Source organism: Macrobrachium rosenbergii, chromosome 51 (genome assembly GCF_040412425.1).
Source record: "Macrobrachium rosenbergii isolate ZJJX-2024 chromosome 51, ASM4041242v1, whole genome shotgun sequence".
NCBI lineage: Eukaryota > Metazoa > Arthropoda > Malacostraca > Decapoda > Palaemonidae > Macrobrachium > Macrobrachium rosenbergii.
In genome coordinates this window covers 13,847,213-13,868,375 of record NC_089791.1, presented here as the reverse complement: position 1 = coordinate 13,868,375, position 21,163 = coordinate 13,847,213, and the positions used below count along the sequence as shown (strand labels likewise).

General features: G+C 41.8%; 1 protein-coding gene across 4 annotated transcripts in view; it reads right to left on the bottom strand.

The window, feature by feature from the left end:
• LOC136833138 (acylglycerol kinase, mitochondrial-like) overlaps window positions 1–21,163 on the bottom strand; it is a 179,011-nt gene that overhangs the window by 37,626 nt on the left and 120,222 nt on the right. For all 4 annotated transcript variants that reach the window (XM_067094819.1, XM_067094816.1, XM_067094815.1 and 1 more), the window contains 2 exons: window positions 2,825–2,993; window positions 541–753 (listed from right to left, as the gene is read on the bottom strand). In XM_067094819.1, the coding sequence (XP_066950920.1) occupies window positions 541–753; window positions 2,825–2,993 (382 nt within the window). The remainder of the gene's footprint in view (window positions 1–540; window positions 754–2,824; window positions 2,994–21,163) is intronic.

The window sequence follows — 21,163 nt, the reverse complement described above, 5'->3', positions numbered from 1 at the left end:
ATAAATTATACTGAACATGTGCAACAATAATTTTGGCCTTAGAGAAACTCAACGAGAATAGTGTTCATTACTTATCATCCTCATTACATGGCAGTCTTACTAAATAACTGACTCTCACAAGGATGGCCTGAAGGATTCATTCTTCTGTAAGAGGAGAACAATGAGGAAGAGTAAAATGAAAGATGTTAGGCACCTACATGGGATGGGACCAAAGGGAATGAATGAAAAGTCAAGGTTGAAAGCAATGCAGCTGCAGGTCAAAAGGGCAATACTGTACATGTACCTTTAGCACTCAAAGCAATGCAGCTGAAGGTCAAAATGACATTACACTTTAGCACTATCTCCCTTCTTTCATTCAAGGTACACTGTAATTGTTAACCCCCAAGAGGAATCATTGGCCAAAACAATAGAATGTAAAAAAAATACCAAAACAATAGAATGTAAAAAAAATACAAGTAAAGTACAGTACTAGTATCATTTCTTTCCATTTCAGGTATTGGTAAGACATCAATTAAAAATGTGTATGAAAGTGGTACTTACCTGTAATGGAGTCACTTCCATTACATCCATAGGCCTCTTGATTTCATGGATAATAGACATTGTTGCCTCAGCAAGATGTCTTGGCTTAGGACTACCCTTGATTCCTAGAATTGCAGAAGTGGTTGAGTTACTTTTGCCTAAGGGTAAAATACCAAGTGGAAGACGACGCACAGCCTCCTTTTGATCAGAACGTCGTAATAAGCCAGTTAATACCTGTGGTGGAACAGATGGTGACTCATAAAAATTTGAAAACTAACCAAGGCAAAATCTGTTTCGTCAAAGTTTCTCATGATTTGGAAAATTTCAGACCTTTTCACACATCTTACTGCTTTTCACAAATCATTTTTACTATTTGTAAAGAAGTATTAGCTAATTTAACTGGCTGACCATTATCAGGCAAGTAAGTGATAATCCTTCATAAAACTTTTGAACGAATTTCTCTTAAAAATGTTCTTTTGCATAAAAAAGTTATCACTTGAATGGGGCATAAATGACTATATGGCAGTAATGAATCATGCATAATGAATAATTCTGATAATGAAACCTCAAAACACATACAAATGTTCTTGCAGTTGCCATACATATTTGACATTAATAATTCATATAATAGCACTTTTGATAGGAGACAGAGCAAGTTTTTTGCAGTAAAACAAGAAAAACAAGATACCTAAGTTGCCAGTTTAAAAACATGCTAAGGATTTGGACCCTATGGCTTCAATGCTACTTTGTTTCAAAGACAGAATAATATACATATTTATATGAACTCATCCTCTACAAGACTAAATTTCTCACTGACCACATTATAGCTTGAATTTATTACACAAATTTCCAGCATACTGCCCTACTAATCAAACACTTAAGTTTTTATCACAATATGAAACTGACAGTAAGACCACTTCTTATGAAAATCATATTTCATAAAAAAGAAAATGCCACTGGAACCATTAACAAGTTAGGTCATTGAAGAAAATCAATAAAAAAAATAATAAAAACAAATCTTATAAAGCTTGTTGGCACCAAACTGACATCCCAGCTTTGTGGGGATGCTCTGATCATATCAGCCTTCCTAAATGTTAAGTTCTTTTCTATTTTTGAAAAGATTTACATTACAAAGCTTTTATATTAATTTATAATAGAAAATCAATTTGTTAAACAAATGAGTGGGTTTCAATTCTTCACCATTTCGAAGGGAATGGTCTTTTTTTCCTTACCTAATACTGCAGCTGTATTGTATTCAAGTATAAGAATTTTGCTGCTATGCCATATACAATGCATTTAAGGTTACTTTCACAGAATTAATTGCTCTTCAGCTTCACATCATATATTTTGCCAAGTTTTTCATTAGTTTCAAATAATCAAAAAGAGCACAATGAGATCAAAATTTACAAGTATGAAAGTTTAATTGCTTAACTACATTAATAACACCATTAGTCTCTCTTACTTGAAAAATATGACAAGGCAAGTACTCAGAGACTGCACAAAAACCAGTTAAAAAAGGCAGAACTACTAGATCAAGGAGAGTCAGCAAGAAGTTGGAGTCTAGCAAAATAAGTTGACAGTACACTATAGAGCCTCGGCTTATTTGGTTAGAGGACAAAACAGACTTCAAGTTTCTGTATACAGTCAGGAGGCAACTATCCCGGGATTATAATCAACGACAAAATCTGTAAACAAAGCCACTCCAACATCTTTCTAAAAACATAACCACCTCACACGCCTCAACTGTCGGACTACTCCGCCCAGCCTCCTCATACATTAAGACATGCTTGGTACCGGTGATGGAAGGTTTCGAATACTAAAAATGTATAAAAGTTCAGTACACTATATAAAAAAACACCCCATCTGCTGAAATGATACATTAATGTATGGAAGGTTTTGAAATAAAGTTCTCAATAAAATAAGAACCAAATGTAAAAATAAAGTATGTAAAAAGTGCTAAGAGATAACTGAATGAATAAAAAATCCATGGTGCTGGAAATACTGTAATAATAAAATAACTATTGCCACTCAGACTACAGACATAAAGGCATGATACACATACTGTACGCTGACAACTGCTTGTTCTCTCTCATCTCAAAAAGAAACAGGATGAAATATCAATGATTCACATCCTGTGCTAAAGAACTTCATTCTTTGTATACAAGCAGAAGACTGATTCAAACTGTAAACACTCCCATAATCAATACTGGTGCACTTCAATTGACCATCACTATATCTGAGAAAATACTAAACGAAAAATATTTGGAATCACATTGCAAAATATTTGATCTCATATTTCACTTACTTCTGAAAGTGTACCATCTCCTCCAGCTACAACAACAGCACTGGTGTTTTCCATAATTGCCATCAAGTCTTTAGCTTGGCCCTCATGCTCTGTCCTTACTGTGGCAACTTTGATACCAGCCAAATGAAGAAGTGGAGCACAGTAACGTTCATAGAGTCCTTTTCCTTTGCTGTGGAAATTACAATTGTTGTAACAGTATACAGACCATTACATTTCACATTCTTTTAGAGAATGACTTATTAACATTTAGATACCTGGTATGAATATGTAAAGCTAAAAACTAGAGACAAAAATACATTATAAAACTAAGATCTTTGAATCATATGTATGAGTAAACTTGAGAAAACATAAAAGTAAATTCAAGACATGATGTAATAAAAGTTTTTAACATCTGGCATTTCTTGGAATGTAAACCTCCATTCAGTAATAGCTCCTCTTCCTCTACCACAAAGCTGTGGAGTCCCTTTCCTTCATTCTGCTTCCCAAATAAAGTACAGTATATCTATAATCGTCACTTTTTATTCATGAACTTACCTGTTGTTTACATATAGCTGTAATTCTCGGTCTCGACAGAAAATTAAAAACTGGCGGTTCCGCTAATATATGGTCAGGTGATACGACTACCGCCCTCTACCGGGGTACCTGGATCCATTTCCATCAACAACTAATCATATTTTTCTCTGTCGGGCCGGGCGACTAGTCGTCTGCTCCTCTTCAGAAATTCATCGGTGCTTTTGACTTTTCTTTGGTGAAGTACCCACTTTTGTTGACAGTTCTGGCTTGTTTTTGGCTTTGGTTGGGATTTTTCTAGATATGTCTGATTCAGGATCTCAAATTAGATATTGTGGGGTTAAAACTCAGATGTCTCGGTCTAACATAGACCCTCACTCTTCTTGCACTAACTGTAGAGGGAAACTGTGCACAAATTTGGATAGATGTGATGAGTGTTTGTCTTTGTCTGTGTTTGACTGTAAAGTTGGCTAAATATCAGGCAAAGTTAAGTAAAGATAAGCGCCGAAGGCTTGCCAGAAGTTCCTCCCAGAGTAGGAGTAGTATTGCCTCTTGTTCTGTTCCTGTTACCCCTCCTGTTCCTATTCCTGCCCCGGAACCTGTTGTTTCCAACCCACTACACGTGTCAGACCGGGCAAAATTTGATAAAGATTTCGGCTCTTTTCTCTGCGATAGAGAAGATTGGCCAGGATGTGAGTCGATGTCTAAACATCGAAGTGTTGGGAGTGATAGTGTTGTGGAGGTGACTGTTACGTCCCCCTCGCTCCTAGGTCTGGGCCTCTGTCCGGCTCCCAGGGCTCAGGGAAGACATGCGAAAGCCGAAGGGAGGCAGAGTGGGGTCTGCTCACGAAAGAAGGTGCTCCTCTAACAGTCCTGTTGCGTCCCAGGCTGTTGCAGCTGCCATAGTAAAGCAATGCGGAAGTGTCTTCTAGTGCTTCTGTTTCATCGGGAGGGAGTTGGAAGCAGTCAGAGTCTATTAGGCGCTGAAGAGGCGCGAAGCTTCCTCTCCGGTCAAGTTCCTATCAAGAAACTTTCGGCGCGTTCTCCTCTTCCGTCATGTAGCTTTTAGGATAGCCCAGAGATCTCTTCTTCTTCTTCAGCAGTCCGGATGTGCGTTCCTCGGATCGTGCGGCGCCTGATCCTCCTGTTGCATGCAAGTAGCGGCTTCCTTCCTGTTGGATCCCAAGTCGGCTTTTATGCCTCCGGTTCCTGCCAACCTTCTCGCAAGAGGACAAATTGGACAAGATTTTGAGACTTTGAAGGTTTTAAAGCACCAGCACTTCAGGATCCTTCGCACCTGAGGTTCCGGTCTCTGCTTCAGCTCCGCACCTGGCGCGCTTCCGCTCGCGCGCCTGGCACCACTTCGCTCGTGCGCGCCTGGCGCCACTTCGCTCGCACCTGCGCCGCACTCCCGCCCGCACCTTTAGCGCTTTGGCGCCTCTCACAGCACGTTTCCAAGGCACACAATGTTTGCGCTTCTGGCGCTCGTGGTTTTGGCGCCTCTTTGGCTCTCGAGATCTTCTAAGGCTCTGACTCCTCTCAAGCTCACGTTGGATAAAGCTGACGCTGGTCGGGCACCTGGCGCCTCCGGTGACGTTCGGCGACACTCAAGAGGGATAACGTAAGTTTGGCTCCCGGAGACGTTTCTATCATGGTGCTCCAGCTGCTTCGAATTCTCTCCCCAGTTTCCGATGTTTGAGTAGATGATCTTCCGTCTTGCTCCCTACGTCCAACTTTGCATCTCTTACAACTTTTTGAAGAACATTTTCAAGAAGACTTTGCTCCAGCTACCCCTTCGTCTCCAACTACGCAGTTTGCAAGGATTTTAAACCTCCATCCTCTAGATTTCTGGAAGCTGGTCCTGTCTGTTTAGTAAAGAAAGAGCTCTCCGAAGGCAGAAGGATGGTTGAGCATGAAAGATCTCAGGGTAAAACTTCTTTCTGTTTCCCCCCCTCACAACTGTCTTTTAAGTCTCGTTAGTGGTATGGGACTGGGGAATCTTTTCCTTGGGAGGCGCTGCCTCCTCTCAGGGGATTTCTCCAGCCTTGTGGATTCTGCCCGTCGCTCAGCTTTTTCTACGTCCAAAGTCGGCTTCGTCTTGAAATTGACCATCTGGTGAAGAGTTCCTATAGGATCTTGGAGATCTTTTCTTTTATTGATTGGTCTATAAGACCTTGGCAGGAAGGTGAAAGTCTGTGATCTTCCCCCCCAGACTGCTACGGATCTTGATGCTATTTTTGGCCCACCTGGACAAGGCCATCCGCGGACAGAACGTCAGAAATTGCCTCAGTGACTGCTGCAGGCATTTTGAAGAAGAGCACATTGGATTTCGTTTATGCGAGAGGAGTCTCCAGGAACCAGAAATCTGCTCTACTTTTGCTCCTTTGTTTAAGAATCTCTTTTCCCGCCACGTTAGTTAGGGAAATTCAGAGGCTCTCTGCTGGAAGTCTACTCAAGACCTACTGGCTCACTCTTGAAAGACCCAGGTTTTCGACTTCTCCAGTAGTACAAAGCCTTCTTTCCCTGTATCCTCTAGGCCTTCTCGGGGTACTCCTTCCGGCCCTTTTCCGTGCTTGAGGAAGAGGAAAATTCTCTTCTCATCCCCTAGAAATCTAGGGGTACCAACCGATGAGTTCAAGGTCCTTCATGCGACGGTCGGGCCAGACTAAAAGACGTTCTGCAAGTTTAGGAGGCCAAGGAGTAGAACCCTGGGTGATCAACGTTCTGAGAGAGGCTACACCATTCCCTTCTCAGAAAGTCCTCCTTTAAAGTCTTCGCCAGTAGACTTCAGCGTATCATCCAGGGACTCAGAGAAACTTGTGGTGTTGGAGGAGGAAGTTACTTCCCTCCTTCAGAAGGGAGCCATAGAAGCAGTCCTCGAACCTTCATCTCTGGGGTTCTACAACCGTCTGTTTCTGGTTCCAAAATCGTCAGGAGGATGGAGACCAGTCCCCTCGGCGTAAAGCGCCCTGAACAAATTTGTGCTTCAAACACCATTCAAGATGGAAACCAAGCAGTGGTCATCAATTCCCTGCAGGAAGGAGACTGGATGGTGTCCTCGATCTCAGGACGATACTTTCATATCCCTATCCATCCGAGATCAAGAAATTCCTCGGTTTGTGTTCAGAGGCAGGACTTTTCAATTCAGGGCTCTTTGCTTCGCCTATCAACAGCCCCACAAGTTTTCACTGAATGATGGCTCCAATTATGAAATGGCTTCACTTAGAGGAATTCACATATCCCTTTACCTCGACGACTGGCTGATCCGGTCTCCGTCAAAAGGCCAATGCATGAAGGACCTACAAGGACCCTTTTCTCTTACCCCATGAATTACGACTCATAGTAAATCTTCCAAAGTGCAACTCTCTCCATCTCAAGACTTGACTTATTTGGGTTCGGATGAACTCAGTTCTTTTCAGGTTTTCCGACTTCACAAAGGATCGAGAAATGCCTGCTGAAAGTGAGATACCTGATGGCAGCCAAGACTTGTTCTGCCAAGGAATGGATGAGCCTTTAGGCACCCTCTCTTCACTAGAGATGTTCGTCAGTCTGGGAGGCTACACATGAGACCTCTTCAGTTCTTCCTACAGCAGACCTGGAACAGGAAGAAAGACGCTGATTAGTTTGTTTTTCCTCTATCCACTCGAGTAAAAGCAAGACCTGTCGTGGTGGAACGACAAGAGCAAACTAGAACGAGATTGTCATTGAGACAGAGGAACCCAGACCTGATGTTGTTCTCCGGCCTTCAGACGAGGGTGGGGGCAACATTGGGGAATCTTCAAGTGTCAGGCAGTTGGTCTTCATCCCAACGGGACTGGCACATAAATCTGAAAGAGTTGAAGGCAATACATCTAGCCTTGGAACATTTCGTGCTTCTGGTGGAAAACAAAAGATAGTAGTTCACTCGGACAACTCCACAGCTCTGGCGTACGTGAAGAAAAACAAGGGGCACTCACTCCTTCTCTCTGTTCGAGATCGCAAAGACCTGCTTTTGTGTGGCGGCAACCAAGAACATAGAGCTAGTAACTCGCTTCATCCCGGGAGCTCTCAATGTAAGGCGGATATCCTCAGCAGGTCCTCCAGGTCATTCGACCGGAATGGACCCTCCACCAGAAAGTTTGCCAAGGCCTGTGGAAGATTTGGGGAACTCCCATGCTAGACCTGTTTGCAATCGAGGAAAACCGCAGACTACCTCTCTTTTGCTCTCCTGTTCCAGACCAGAAGCATTAGCGGTGGATGCCATGCTCCTGGACTGGTTGGGTCTCTTCCTTTATACATTCCCTCTCTTCAGGATGCTGGGAGAAGTCTTGAAAAGTTTCGAGCACACAAAGATGTGTCAATGATCCTAAGGGCTCCATGGTGGCCAGGAAGATCATTGGTTTCAGAGCTACTGGAGAAAGTAGTGGATTGGCCAAGGAGGTTGCCATTCAGACCAGACCTTCTGTGCCAGTTGCACAGCAGAAAGTTCCACAGGAACCCGTCAGATCTAAATCTGACAGGGTTCAGACTCTCGAGCGACTCTACAGGAGGAGGCTTCTCTAGAAGAGTGGCGCAGGCAATGGCTAGATCAACCAGGCCCTCGTCTACAAGGTCTATCAAGCGAAGTGGGGCGCTTCAGGAGTGGTGCTCCGAGTCTGGAGTGTCTTCCACTCTCGACTCTAAGCCAGGTGGCGTATTTTCTTTTGTTTCTGCACAAGGAGAAGATATTGGCTGTCAGCACGATTAAGGGAGTATAGGGTATGCTGGCGGCAGTTTTCAGGAATAGAGGTAATGACCTTTCCTCGGACAAGGATATAGCAGAACTCCTTAAATCCTTTGCTACCACTAAAGGCAAATCTCTTATGTGCAGCATTGGAATTTGGATGTGGTACTAAAGTGGCTACTTCCAAATCTTTTGAGCCTTTGAGTTCCTGCTCCGTTAGGAATCTAACTAAGAAAACTCTCTTTCTCTTGGCACTGGCCTCGGCAAAGAGAGTAAGTGAGGTTCATGCTTTGGACAAAAGAGTTGGTTTTTGTGCGGATAAGGCTGTAGTTTCCTTCACCTTGGGTTTCCTAGCTAAGAACGAAAACCCTAGTAATCCATGGCCAGAGGAATTTCCCATTGCTAGCCTATCCTCCTTGGGGAAGGGAAGCGGAGAGACTTCTCTGTCCGGTCAGAGCATTGAAATTCTATCTGGACAGGACCAAGTGTAAGAGGAACTCATGATTTTTATGGTGCTCAACTAAAACCCCAAGAACCCTCTTATCTAAAAATGGGATTGCTTTCCTTTTGAAAAAGAACTGATACAGGAGGCACATAAGGAATTAAGGGATGTGATTTCCCAGTTAGTTAAAGTGAGGCCTCATGAAATTAGGGCTATTGCAACTTCTTTGCCTTCAAGAAGAACATGGCTTTTAAAGGACATTCTAAGTTCAACTTATTGGAGATGTTCGTCTGTTTTTGCCTCGCATTATCTGAGACAGATCAAACCACATATGAAGACTGCAGTACGTTGGGGGCCCCTTTATTGCGTCTGACACGGTGATGGGCAAGGAAACCAGAGGCTCTAGACCCTCTCCTTAGTTTCCTTGGGTGCAGAGGTTTCTTTTGGTCGACTACTAGAGCTTTAGGGGTTAGATGGCCTAGTAGGTCTAATTTTAATAGTTTGGTGTGGTTTTTTTATGATTTGGGTGATATGTGTTTTAAAAAAATGATAGTGTATGATGGTGGATGCTTTGAGTACTGCGCCCTGAGCAGGGGCATTATATGCTTTGGTTGATTGTGTCAGAAGCAGCTGGGCCAACAGACCTTTCTCCATATGGCAACCCTGCCGCAGAGCTACTAGGCCCAGCAGTTGCACTAAGGATAGCAGGTTAGAGGCAGTAACAGAAAGCAGCTTCTTAGCAGGTAAGATCCACTGTCCATGCCCACCGCCTCCAATGTGGCAATCAGCTATATGTAAACAACAGGTAAGTTCATGTATAAAATGACATTTTTATAATAAAATAAGATTTTATTTCATACTTACCTGTTGTTTACATATAAACATTCCCACGCCTCCCATAAGGGACAGGAGACATAAAAATATGATTAATTGTTGATGAAATGGATCCAGGTACCGGTAGAGGGCGGGGTAGTCGTATCACCTGACCATATATTAGCGGAACCGCCAGTTTTGAATTTTCTGTCGAGACCAAGAATTACAGCTATATGTAAACAACAGGTAAGTATGAAATAAAATCTTATTTTATTATAAAAATGTCATATTTTTCAAGAAGCACATCTACCACTTCCTACTCATTCTTGTTTTTATTATTAATCTTTTGATAGACAAGCTCATTCATATGCCTGTCTCACATGCCACTGCATAAAAAACCTCTACAGAAAAATTTTAACCCCTTTCATAGTAAAGTCTGAAAATTATATCCATTACCAAACACAGCACTCAGGAACAGGATACCAAGTGTCATCCAATAGTAAGCACACAAAAAACTCTATTATTCATGATAATTCATAACTCATACTTGGTCATTCCAGATATCCAAACATTATAGATAATCATCAATAAGCTCTATAAAGCCTATACAAAAATAAAATGCAGTACAGTATACTGTAGTCTCTTTTTATGCAGTAAAGAAATGTACAGTAAATGCATTAGTACATTTCAGTAATCATAAATAAGTTTCTATATGAGATAGAATGCAAGTTTAGATGCAAGTCCACATAATCAGAGCTCTATTTTCTGTTCTTCAAGTACAGGTGTGAGGTCAACTTTATCTTCAAGTAGTTACAAGAATGTGCCAGATATCTGTGAACTCCTTGGCACGTGCTGAAGCAATGGGGCCCATGGTGCTTTCTTCAATTAACCCTTAAATGCTGAGCCTCCATTTACAAAAACGTCTCCCGTATGCCGGCGGCGTTTGGGAGCTAGCGCTGAAGCGGAAAAAAGTTTTTCAAAAAATCACAGGCACGCTTAGTTTTTAAGATTAAGAGTTCATTTTTAGCTCCTTTTTTGTCATTGCCCTGAAGTTTAGTATGCAACCATCAGAAATGAAAAAAAATATCATGTCATATATAAATATTGAAATATATGATAGCGCAAAAAATTTTTATATATAATTTTATACAAATCGCGCTGTAAACAGGTTAGAGCTAACGGGTTATTTTTTCTTTGTATTTCATACACTAAATTACGATGATTTTGGTATATAACAAATTGTAAAACGATCAAAGCAACACAGAGAAATATTATCACAAAATGATGTATGAATTAAATGCAGCGGACATAAAAAATGTTTTTTTAAATTCACCATAAATCGAAATATTGTGCTAGAGACTTTCCGTTTGTTGAAAAATGAAGCTAATTGATTGAATATTACTAGACTGTAAAGTGTTTTAACTACAATTACAGTTTTCGACCATTTCGGTCAAGTTAAAGTTGACCAAAAGTCAATTTTTTCTATTTATTATGATTTATATGAATATATTTCAAAACTGATAAAGCTACAACCATCAGTTATTTTCTGTTGTATTGTACATGAAATTGCACACATTTTCATATATAAAAACTTTATGTAACGACTAATATAAAACTGTAAAATATTACGACAACGTGACGAAAAATTTCTCAGATGTTAGGCGAGTTACCAGCGTGGGCGTAAGGAAAATGTTTTTTTAAAAATTCCCATAAATCAAAATATTGTACTAGAGACTTCCAATTTATTGCAAAATGAAGTTAAATGACTGAATATTAGTAGAATGTAAAGATTTTTAGCTTACAATTGCGTTTTTACCATTTCAGTCGAGTTAAAGTTGACCGAAGGTTGAAATTTTGGCAGTTATCGATTTATGTGAAAATATTTCAAAACTGATAAAAGCTACAACCATGAGCTATTTGCTGTTGTATTCTACATGAAATTTTGCACATTTTCATATATAAAAGTTTATGTAACGACTAATGTAAAACGATGCAAACATTACGACAACGTGGCGAAAGAATTTCCAGATGTTCGGCCGGATTTACCGCGTGCAGACGTAAGGAAAAAGTTTTTTTCAGAAATTCACCATAAATCGAAATATTATGCTAGAGGCTTCCAGTTTGTTGCAAAATGAAGTACATGATTGAATATTACTAGAATGTAAGAGTTTTAGCTTATAATTACGTTTTTTGACCATTTTCGGTCGAGTTAAAGTTGACCGAAGGTTGAAATTTTAGCAGTTATCGTGATTTATATGAAAATATTTCAAAACTGATAAAAGCTACAAACATGAGTTATTTTCTGTTGTATTCTACATGAAATTGCGCACATTTCCATATATAAAACTTTATGTAACGACTAATATAAAATGGTGCAAACATTACGACAACGCGTGTAAAGAATTTCTGGCGCGGGCATAAGGAAAAAGTTTTCAAAAATTCACCATAAATCGAAATATTGTGCAGAGACTTCCAATTTGTTGCAAAATGAAGGTAAATGATTGAATATTACTAGAATGTAAGAGTTTTAGCTTACAATTGCGTTTTTTGTCCATTTTTGGTCGAGTCAAAGTAGACCGAAGGTTGAAATTTTGGCAGTTATCGTGGTTTTATATGAAAATATTTCCAAACTGATAAAGCTACAACCATGGGTTGTATTTTGCTGTATTTTACATGAAATTGCGCACATTTTCATATATAAAACTTTATGTAACGGCTAATATAAAACAGTGCAAAAATTACGACAAATGACGAAAGAATTTCTGAAATTTTTAGGCGAGTTACTGCGTGGGCATAAGGAAAGTTATTTTTCAAAAATTCACCATAAATCGAAATATTGTGCTAGAGACTTCCAATTTGTTGCAAAATGAAGGTACATGATTGAATATTACTAGAATGTAGAGTTTTTAGCTTACAATTGCGTTTTCGACCATTTCGGTCGAGTCAAAGTTGACGAAGGTTGAAATTTTTGTAGTCGACGTGCAGTGCGTCCATGACACAACAGACAATTTTAATTGGCGTATGACACGTCAAGGCGTTTAAAGGTTAACTCTTCCAATCCAGGCAAAATACTTAATAACTTAATCCCCTTCCCCTGACCAGGCAAACTTTAGGTCAGCCAATTAAATATAAAAAAAACATCAAAGAAAGAGGATGAAATGCACATATATCCTGGGAAGTTGGTCCTCTTCTGGAAACCCCGGGACTACCAGGCCTGTCAGCAGGGGTGCCGAGGTGACAGGCAAGGCTGCATCCATGGAGTGGCCAAAGGAACGAGGGGACACTGTTCCTGGCAATGCACTACAAACATTCAATGCAAAAGACTCAAATTGTTACACAAAATTCAATTCTAGATTTAATCAAGTCAATATCTAATTGCATTAAATCTAACCTACTACCCTGAGCTGCCTTTTTTGGTGTAGAAGGATATAAATCCACTAGAAAAGAAACTAAAGACTTATCTATAATCTTCTTGACCAGCTGTTAATCCTAAAGAAAACCTAGATTCAAGACTACCTGTTCTGTTTGCTCTCTCCTAAGTCTATCCTTTTCCTCTAAATCGGCAATTTATCATCTTCTCTATCTCTTCCAAAGACCAAACCTTGCATTGATCACAACAGTTGTCTGAATCACAATTCACCTCTTGACGATCAATACATATTTTGTGCGTATGTACATCAATTAACCAAATCTGGTCTTACAACCACCTTACAAAATCTAACAGATTTCAATGAGGGAAATTGAAAAGAATAATCCATACTGTATTGCCACATACAAACCACAATCCAGATGATCCAATTCATTAACCAAGAAAAACAAACCCAAAATTCAGAGCACTTGTCTTAATAGCCAACCATATTTGCTGACTAGAGAAGAATGACAACCAAAACATATACTGTCTTATGCCCACCCTTCAAAGAGTGGGGGTAACTATTGGGAGCGTTCATTAATGACCGTTTCAGTTTTAAAACTTGTTGAACCTGTGCCAAGTAGATGCAGATAATGCAAACCATAGAGGGTAAGTTTCACCTCAAAAAATTAATTTTATTATAAAAATTTCCATTTCTGAAATGAATCTTACCTCTCCATTATGACAGCTGATTGGCATATTGAAGAAAAGAAGGTGGGGCAAGGGTGTGAGGACAAATAATTATAACCCACAATGAAACAACAAAATACCACCAGGAATAAGACGCTTCTTACTAATCAATTCAGAATCCATCTGCTGGAACTGTTAACAGAAGAGGACTAATTCATTACACTGCAAGGACCTCTGAAAGATGCTGGAGGCTCCTTGCAGGGATATCACTCTCACTTTGATGAAAGTGGGACAAAAGGTCTTGTGCCTAGGCCAGCAGAGCAGACAGTAAATGGAGGAAGGCTCTCACCTATTTCAAAATAGGCACTATACTCCCCCAAATAATTCCCAAGTAAATAGGAAAGGCTTGAGTATAGCCACCCTAATTGTTCAGGATATGAGTTCCCCTGCCATAATGAGGGGCAAAAGTGCTCTACATGATTTGTACTTAATCTCTAAACATCTCAAATACTGCACGGCAAATATGGAGTTACATCTCTGGGCTACATGACAACAATCTAGACTGGAAAATGAAGGTAATTGACACTGCTCTCACCTTGTGAAGCTTACCATCAGGAGTAGGAAGAAAGAGGGGTCTAGAGTAGTGTGCTCCCTTGACCAGGTTCTCCAACAGAGAGATCCCGGCATTTTTGCCATCTGTCAATCCTGTTTATAACACTGGCTGAGGTCCCTAGTCCTTTACTCTTAGTGACTGTGATGTGACTGGACATAAAGAGGATTTACCCATCTGGCATCAAGGAAGACATACTGGAGACACAAAATAATAGAGGAAAGGCTGAGATTTAATAAAAATTCATTCTTTGCCTGGAAGAGGGGCAAAAAGGAAAGGACTGTTCCTTGTGATGTAAAGCCCACATTGCGGGAGAAGGCCTGGAGTTCACTGAATGTAAAAAAGTCTTAAGCATCAAGTCCTTTAGGAAGGCTGAGTTCAAGGGTTTAAGGAATCTAGGCTTAAGGAACACAAGGCTTCCTTAATGTCCAGGTTAGCAGAGAGATCTAGACCAAAATGTCTTAACACAGGTGCTAATATGAACCAGTACCCCTTAATAGCATGAACAGATAAACCTTTAGTGACGTGCAAATAGGTAAAGAACTTCATTAGGATATTATAGAGGTATGGGTGCAGGAAATCTTGGAAAAGCTCCAAGCTCTAAAGAATGACCACTGTCTCTCATACAGTGCATTAGTCAACTGCCTTCTGGAATTAATGATGGATCTTTGCGCTCCTTGGGAAAACCTCTTGTTTGCATGAGACAACTGAGTCTCCAAAAAGTCAGCTGAAGCATGGGGAGGTTCTGGTAAAATTCATACATCCAGGGTGCATGTTAAGATCCTTCCTTAGTGGGAATGGTCTAGGGCAGTCTACCAGATGGGACAGAAAATTTGGAACCATTCCCAGCATAGCAGCAGAATCTTGTGGCAAAGAGATCTAAAAGGAAGTATCCTCAACTCCCATCGACCTGCTGACTTGGGGATATAGAGTCCATCCCAAAGACAGAACTTATCCTCCCTGCTCAGAGATCGGCCACAATGTTCCCAGCATAACTGAGGAAGTACATTCCTTCTTTCTGCCCGGGTGAAAATGCGACTTGACCAGGTACAAAACTCTGAATGTGCCTCTTTACTGCTTAGGTAAGCCAATTCTTGCCCTGTACTAGCTCTTACAATGCTTAAAGAATCTTCTACAGTGTAGGCATCTCCAGATTCTTTATGTGTAGCTCTATTATTATCTTAGACAAAACCCTTGACATGTCTGCCGGCTGCAACCACATCCCAACCTCCAGTCAACATGACTGAATAAGCTGTTAATCAGCTCAGTGGTCTGGTAAAACTAAGGTATACTTACTTACCACATGAGGCTGAGATCTTCAACAGGAGGGAAGTACTTATAAATGACAAGATCAAGGACTCCACTATCTCAAGGGCTGCTAAATCCCAGGAGACCGGAATTGCACAAAAACTGGTTGACTTCCTATTCCATCAATTCTTCAGAAAGAAATGGATTGGCTTCATCCTTCAACTGGTTCCAGTTTCTCTAGGGATGCTATTTGTCTTAACAGAAACAGACATTTGGAATAATTATTGATATTCCCCCCAGACTTACTAATATAGAATACTGACTTTTGCCCTCAGGGTTCTCCTTGGCTGTCTGCTAGACTCAGACAATTGTCTAAAAAGAGAAGCAACAAGAGAGTCCATTTGCCCACCTGTGACAGAATCTTGTAAAAACTTGGGGAGAAGTGGGGAGAAGCAAAAAGTAAAAATCAGCATCTTGCATGAAACTGCTGAAACCAAACTTGTCACCTTCAGAGTTAATAGAGTCAGGCAAACAACACAGGCTTGCTCTGAGGTATTCAATGCTGGTCTCTATCTGCCCTGAGGCATTGATACCACAAATAGACAATCGTGGAAATCATGAGACAACTTTGTAACAAATTCCACTGTCCCTTGCAAAAAGAAAATTTGCATCTCACTGCAGGATCTGGAGCTTCTCCTTGTAGTGTAGGTAGGAGGGGGGTAAACAAGTGGTAAACTTGTTAGGGGAGCCTGGGAAAGGAAGGGAGTGCTGTTACGTTCCTGTTGGCACTCTGTACCAACATAAAATATAGGCTACTGATGTGGTTAAAGGGCCTAAACACCTGTGAACAACAAAACAACTCCCTGGGCTCTACTTCTCCACCTCCTGCACCATAGTGCCCAAGGCCAAAACCTCAGCAAAGAATGAATGGGTGCCGCACAAAGACATTAGTTCAGAGCCACAGAGACTGAAGAAGTGAGAAAAGCATACAACTGCTCTCGACACTCAACCTTAGCATTGTAAAGAAGTGCAAAGACTCCCAAGGAGTCAGAACATGTTCTTTCCAAGCAGAGAACTCTGTGTTAGCACTCTCCTATGTTGACAAAGTGGAGGGTGATGGAGTCGAAGGAGTCTGAAGCACCAACAATGTGCCAGCTAGCACCCAATGAGGTGGCCAGCGCCAATGATGTGGCGATTGGTGCTAATGCCTGGAAACATACGAGCAGACACTGGCGATAATGCTGAAAGTACCTGAAGTGCTAAACATGTGGCAGCAAGCGCTCCTGGTCAACACCCAAGGAGAATCTGGTGCTAATGGTGAAAGCGTCTCAAGTGCTGATGATGTGGTGGCTGCTGCTAACGCCCGAGAAAATGCTGGTGCTAACGGCGAATGCATCTGAAGCACTGACGATGTGGCGGCTGGCGCCAATCCCTGGTTAATGCCAGAGGAGTCGCTGGCACTAATGCTGAAAGTGTCTGAAGCATCAACAAAATGGCAGCTGGCATTAACATCTGGTTAATGCCTAAGGAAACATTGGTGCTAATCCTGAAAGCGTCTGAAAAGATGACGATGTGGCAGGTATCGCCCAAGGAGACACTGGTGCCTGAGTGGTGCTTAGTGCTAATGCCAAAAGCATCTGAAGAGCCAAAAACAAAAAACCTGGCTGAGAAGATGCCAAACTACTATATTACTGAAACGGGAATTGAGCGAGCATTGATGCTGTAGAGGAGACCTAGTGCAGTGCGGTGCCAAAGAGACGCTGATCTAGAACAAGCAGACTGATTAGGCTCATACACTCCTCCCCTGCTGTGCACTTGTACCTCCTGCACGTCAGACTAATGATATGGAAACGGACAGGCAGACCCAAAAATCTGGAGGACCAACAAGGATAACAAGAGTCTGGTACCAAAAGGGAGCTCTAAAGAAGGTTATTAAGCACCTCAGGAAATTGCTAGCACAAACCTAATCAGTCTCTGAAAAGCTGACTACACTACCTACACTTCTCCAGCATCAGAATCTAATCAGAAACTCAGGCTCATTAGAGGGAATCCTGGAAAAGCAGGGGTGGTGGCAGCAGAACCTCCTGCTCCCAGGGGCAAAAGCAAAAGCCAACTCCATATAAGAGAAATGGTTGTTGCTATCTTGTGCCCTGGTACCAAAGAATCATCTGTACAGGAAACAGAAGCTTCCTCGCTTTTGAATAATCCTGAGTTGACACCGAGGTAGCAAGAGGCAAAACCAAAATGCTGAAGGAGCTGACATCAAAAAACTTGGTTGAGGGAAAGATAATCCAGTCTGCTCTACTACTGAGACAATAGCAATCAAAGAAGGAGCTGCTTGTATAGCAAGCAAACATGCCAAACTTTGGCACTGAAGAAGCGACCACTGCTCCTAAATGAGCTTCGAGAATACCTTGAATCCTGCCTCAGCAACTCAGAAGTAGCCCACGGCATCCATGATGTTAAATGAGGTTGAAGAAAATGCCTACTCAGGAGTAGCCTGAGTCTACAAAGAAGGGGACCAAGACTGGAAGCACAACACCTGAGGAGAATAGGAACTACAGATATGTGTTTGTGCCTTATGTGTCACCAACGGTGACCATGAGGCAGAATGATGAGAACAACAGAAGCTCCTACCTCTCTCGTCTGTACAAGAAACTAGCGTTGTCTTATGCGGCATCAAAAGTTGATGAGAATAACTGAGAAAGGAAGGAGAATGTGGAGAACAAATGCATTCACACATCTGATCATGACTACTGGCAAGAAAATCCCTCACATTGGACAAATAACATGAAGATGAACTGGCAGAGCCAGACTGCCTGGGAGACTGAGAAGGAGAATGTGTGTCTGGAGCCAGGTGAAAGCCTTGTGCTAGGGAAGCATTTGGCATCAGGCGAGCACCTGCTGTCAAGCAAGCATCTGTTGTCAGGCTAGCTCCTGCTGTCAAGCAAGGGTCTGAAGCCAGGTGAGTGCTGGCACCTGCCTGGAGGACTCAGTACTCTTTCAGAGGAGAGCGCCTCCAAAAGAATACGGAACCTTCTTGCAAAGGACCATCAGACTACCCTGAATAGGAATCACAAGGAGTACGTGGCCTCTAGCAAGGTCTACAGGATACAGGATCAGATATCAAGTCGGTGCACTTACCATTACCTAGCATATCTATCTCCTGCCTAGACGAACGTCACTTGATCTCGCCATGTACCAACCTGCATGTGATATGCGCCAGGATGGCCAAAGGAAGAAGACAACGGGCACCAACCGCTTTCACTCCTGAACATACCCCGTTGCCCTGTGTCCCCAACAGTAGAAGGAGCATCACAGGGTGTGGCAAAGGTATGGCTAACAAGAAGGGAGAGCATTGCTACTTCCTCTGCTGCGTGGGAGGAACCCGAAAAAGGATGACTAAATTGGGCCAGTAAAGCAGCAAGTGTTGAGGAGCTTACCTCCATAAACTTTTCAAACATAGCCCTAAGACTACCTACAACGGTTTCTAATTTGCCAAAGCTCATTTCCTGAACAACACAGGGAACCTTGAGAGGTTTCAAGGCGAAGCATTACTAGGAAAACAGGGAGAGTGGGAAGAGCTGCTATCTGTATGGGGTGAAAAGATGAGAAACTTACCCCTAACCTCACTTCCTGTCCTAATGCTGGAGGAATCTTTTTTTTTTTATCTTTTCCTATTCTTATCTGCTTCTCGCATCTGCTTATACTTTGAACAAACACACAATACTTCATCTGACCAAACAATACGCTGATCACAGCAAATGTTAAAAGAACAATCCTTGTTCCTACATTTAACATATATGTTGTGACCATTGTAAACTGAAAAGTAAAGTAAGGTACAGTATATACCCTCTCACCTTACAGATTTGAAACTATCTGTCTTTATCCTTTTTGGATGCTTTCCCAAATAATGACAAAAACCAAGACAAAACCCACATCCAGAAAATGATGTAATTGTCAACTATACAGTCGACCACCAGTATTCGTGGGGGATATGTACCACAACCACCTTTGAATAGCAAAAATCCACAAATACTTAAAACCCCCTCTAAAAATGCTTATAACTGCCTATCTTGAAAGTTCAAATATGAAGTTTTCATAATAAAACTAATATTGTAATACCTACCTGAACACCTGAATTAGCCCTGGTTACCCACCAGCCCGAACTATCCCGCGTAACGTTTTGCAATAATGGGTAATTGGCTGTCAGCGATTACCAGCGGCTTACAAGGAAATCTTGTCAAGAATGGGTTCCCTGAAGTACTGTTGGCCAACACTGCTGCAAGTTCCAACCACGTGAGCCCGGGTTTCCCCAATTGCTTATCACTAATCAAATTGAAGTGGGGAGGAGGGGGAGTCATTCAGGTGTTCAGGTAGGTATTACAATATTAGTGGTGAAAACCTCATATTACAAAACACCCCTGACACCTGAATTAGCCCGATTAACAAAAATTTTTATGGAGGTGGGGATCATCTAATTTCAGCCCGCCACAAGCAGGGTGACAGAACTCATTATCACCTACTTTGCCCTATATGCAAGTATTCTCACCCTAGTTATCCCACTCGGCGGGAGAGAATGCCTGGAGAAAGTATCCTCGGCGTCAGTCTCAATCTCGGTGCTGTCTGAGTCAGAGCTTCTCTGGATATTCAAACCTCCTCATGGATGAGGGTAGCAAAACTAACCTACCATGTGGCTAATCAAAGCCTCTCATGCGTGAAGGCGACGACCTCCCATGTGGATAATCAAAGCACTCCCATGTATGGAGAACTCTCATGTGTGGAGGACCTCCCATGTGGCTATTGTAGCCTCGCATGTATGGAGGAAAAGTTGAATGTTCACTCTCTTGGTCTTTGCAGTGATGCAGTTACACCTGTACAGAAGAGGGGAGGGTTGAAGAAAAATCCTATCAATCTGGCTCCAGTCCATTTACATCGTGCTAATAACCTACCTAATGTTTACCTATGGCTCTGATCAATTCAGAATTCCCGATTCTAGCCTATCTTGAAACTAGCTTCTTCCTCCACGATCTTATCCTACCTATAATATCGTATTGGCTGCCACAAGCGGACCCGCGGTAACCTTCCCTGGCGAAAATTGGATGTCTCTGAGGTAAAAGGTTGTAGAGCCGTGCACTGATTTCAAGTGGCCGCTTCTAGGTTATCGACACAGAATAATTCTTAAGAAGGCGATGATGTCTCCATTCCTCTAATGCTATATGTGCGCCCGGATGGGCAGGCCAGTTGAAGGTTCGAAGAAGAAGAAGAGTCTCTCGATGTTTGTTGAATAACTTCCCAGAAAAAACTGGTTGCGTTCTTAGAATCGAGCACGTGAAGGGCATTTGGAGAGCGAATAACGTTCTCGGGTGGGGCAAAGTTTCTCTGTCCGAGACAGGTGAGCTTTTACAGCCCTCACTGGGCATAACAACATTTCAGCAGCGTCACCAACTACAAAGTGTTCTGGGATGTGACTTTGAATAACTCTGAGGTAATGGATTCATTTCGAACTTTGACTTTGCCACAAATTCTGGTAAATATGAAGAAAATCGTTTCGAGAGGAGACTGTCCTGGATATCGCTTAAAATCTCCGACCACTCTTGGCGTTATGCCTACACAATTAGAAAAGAGGACTTTCTTAGTTAATTTGCCTTAGGGGCAAGGACTCTAAGGTTAGAGCTGCCGATTTTAGGAAATTCAAAACACCCTCTAAATCCAGCGGGGCCGAAGCGGAAGAATTGGTCACTCTATTTTAAAGGCTTCCAACAGGTCATGGAGAATCTTACTGGATGAAAGTTCGGAGAAGATGAAAGCGGAACATACTGCTAGCATTGACCTGTACCCAGCAATTGTTGAGAAGGAAAGTTTCTTGTCTCTTCTTAAAAATAGCAAGAAGTGTTACTTTGCAACCGTTAGACACGAAATAGAATGTCCTTGTTTCGGCACCATGCAGATACATTGCCCACTTGGCCTGGTAT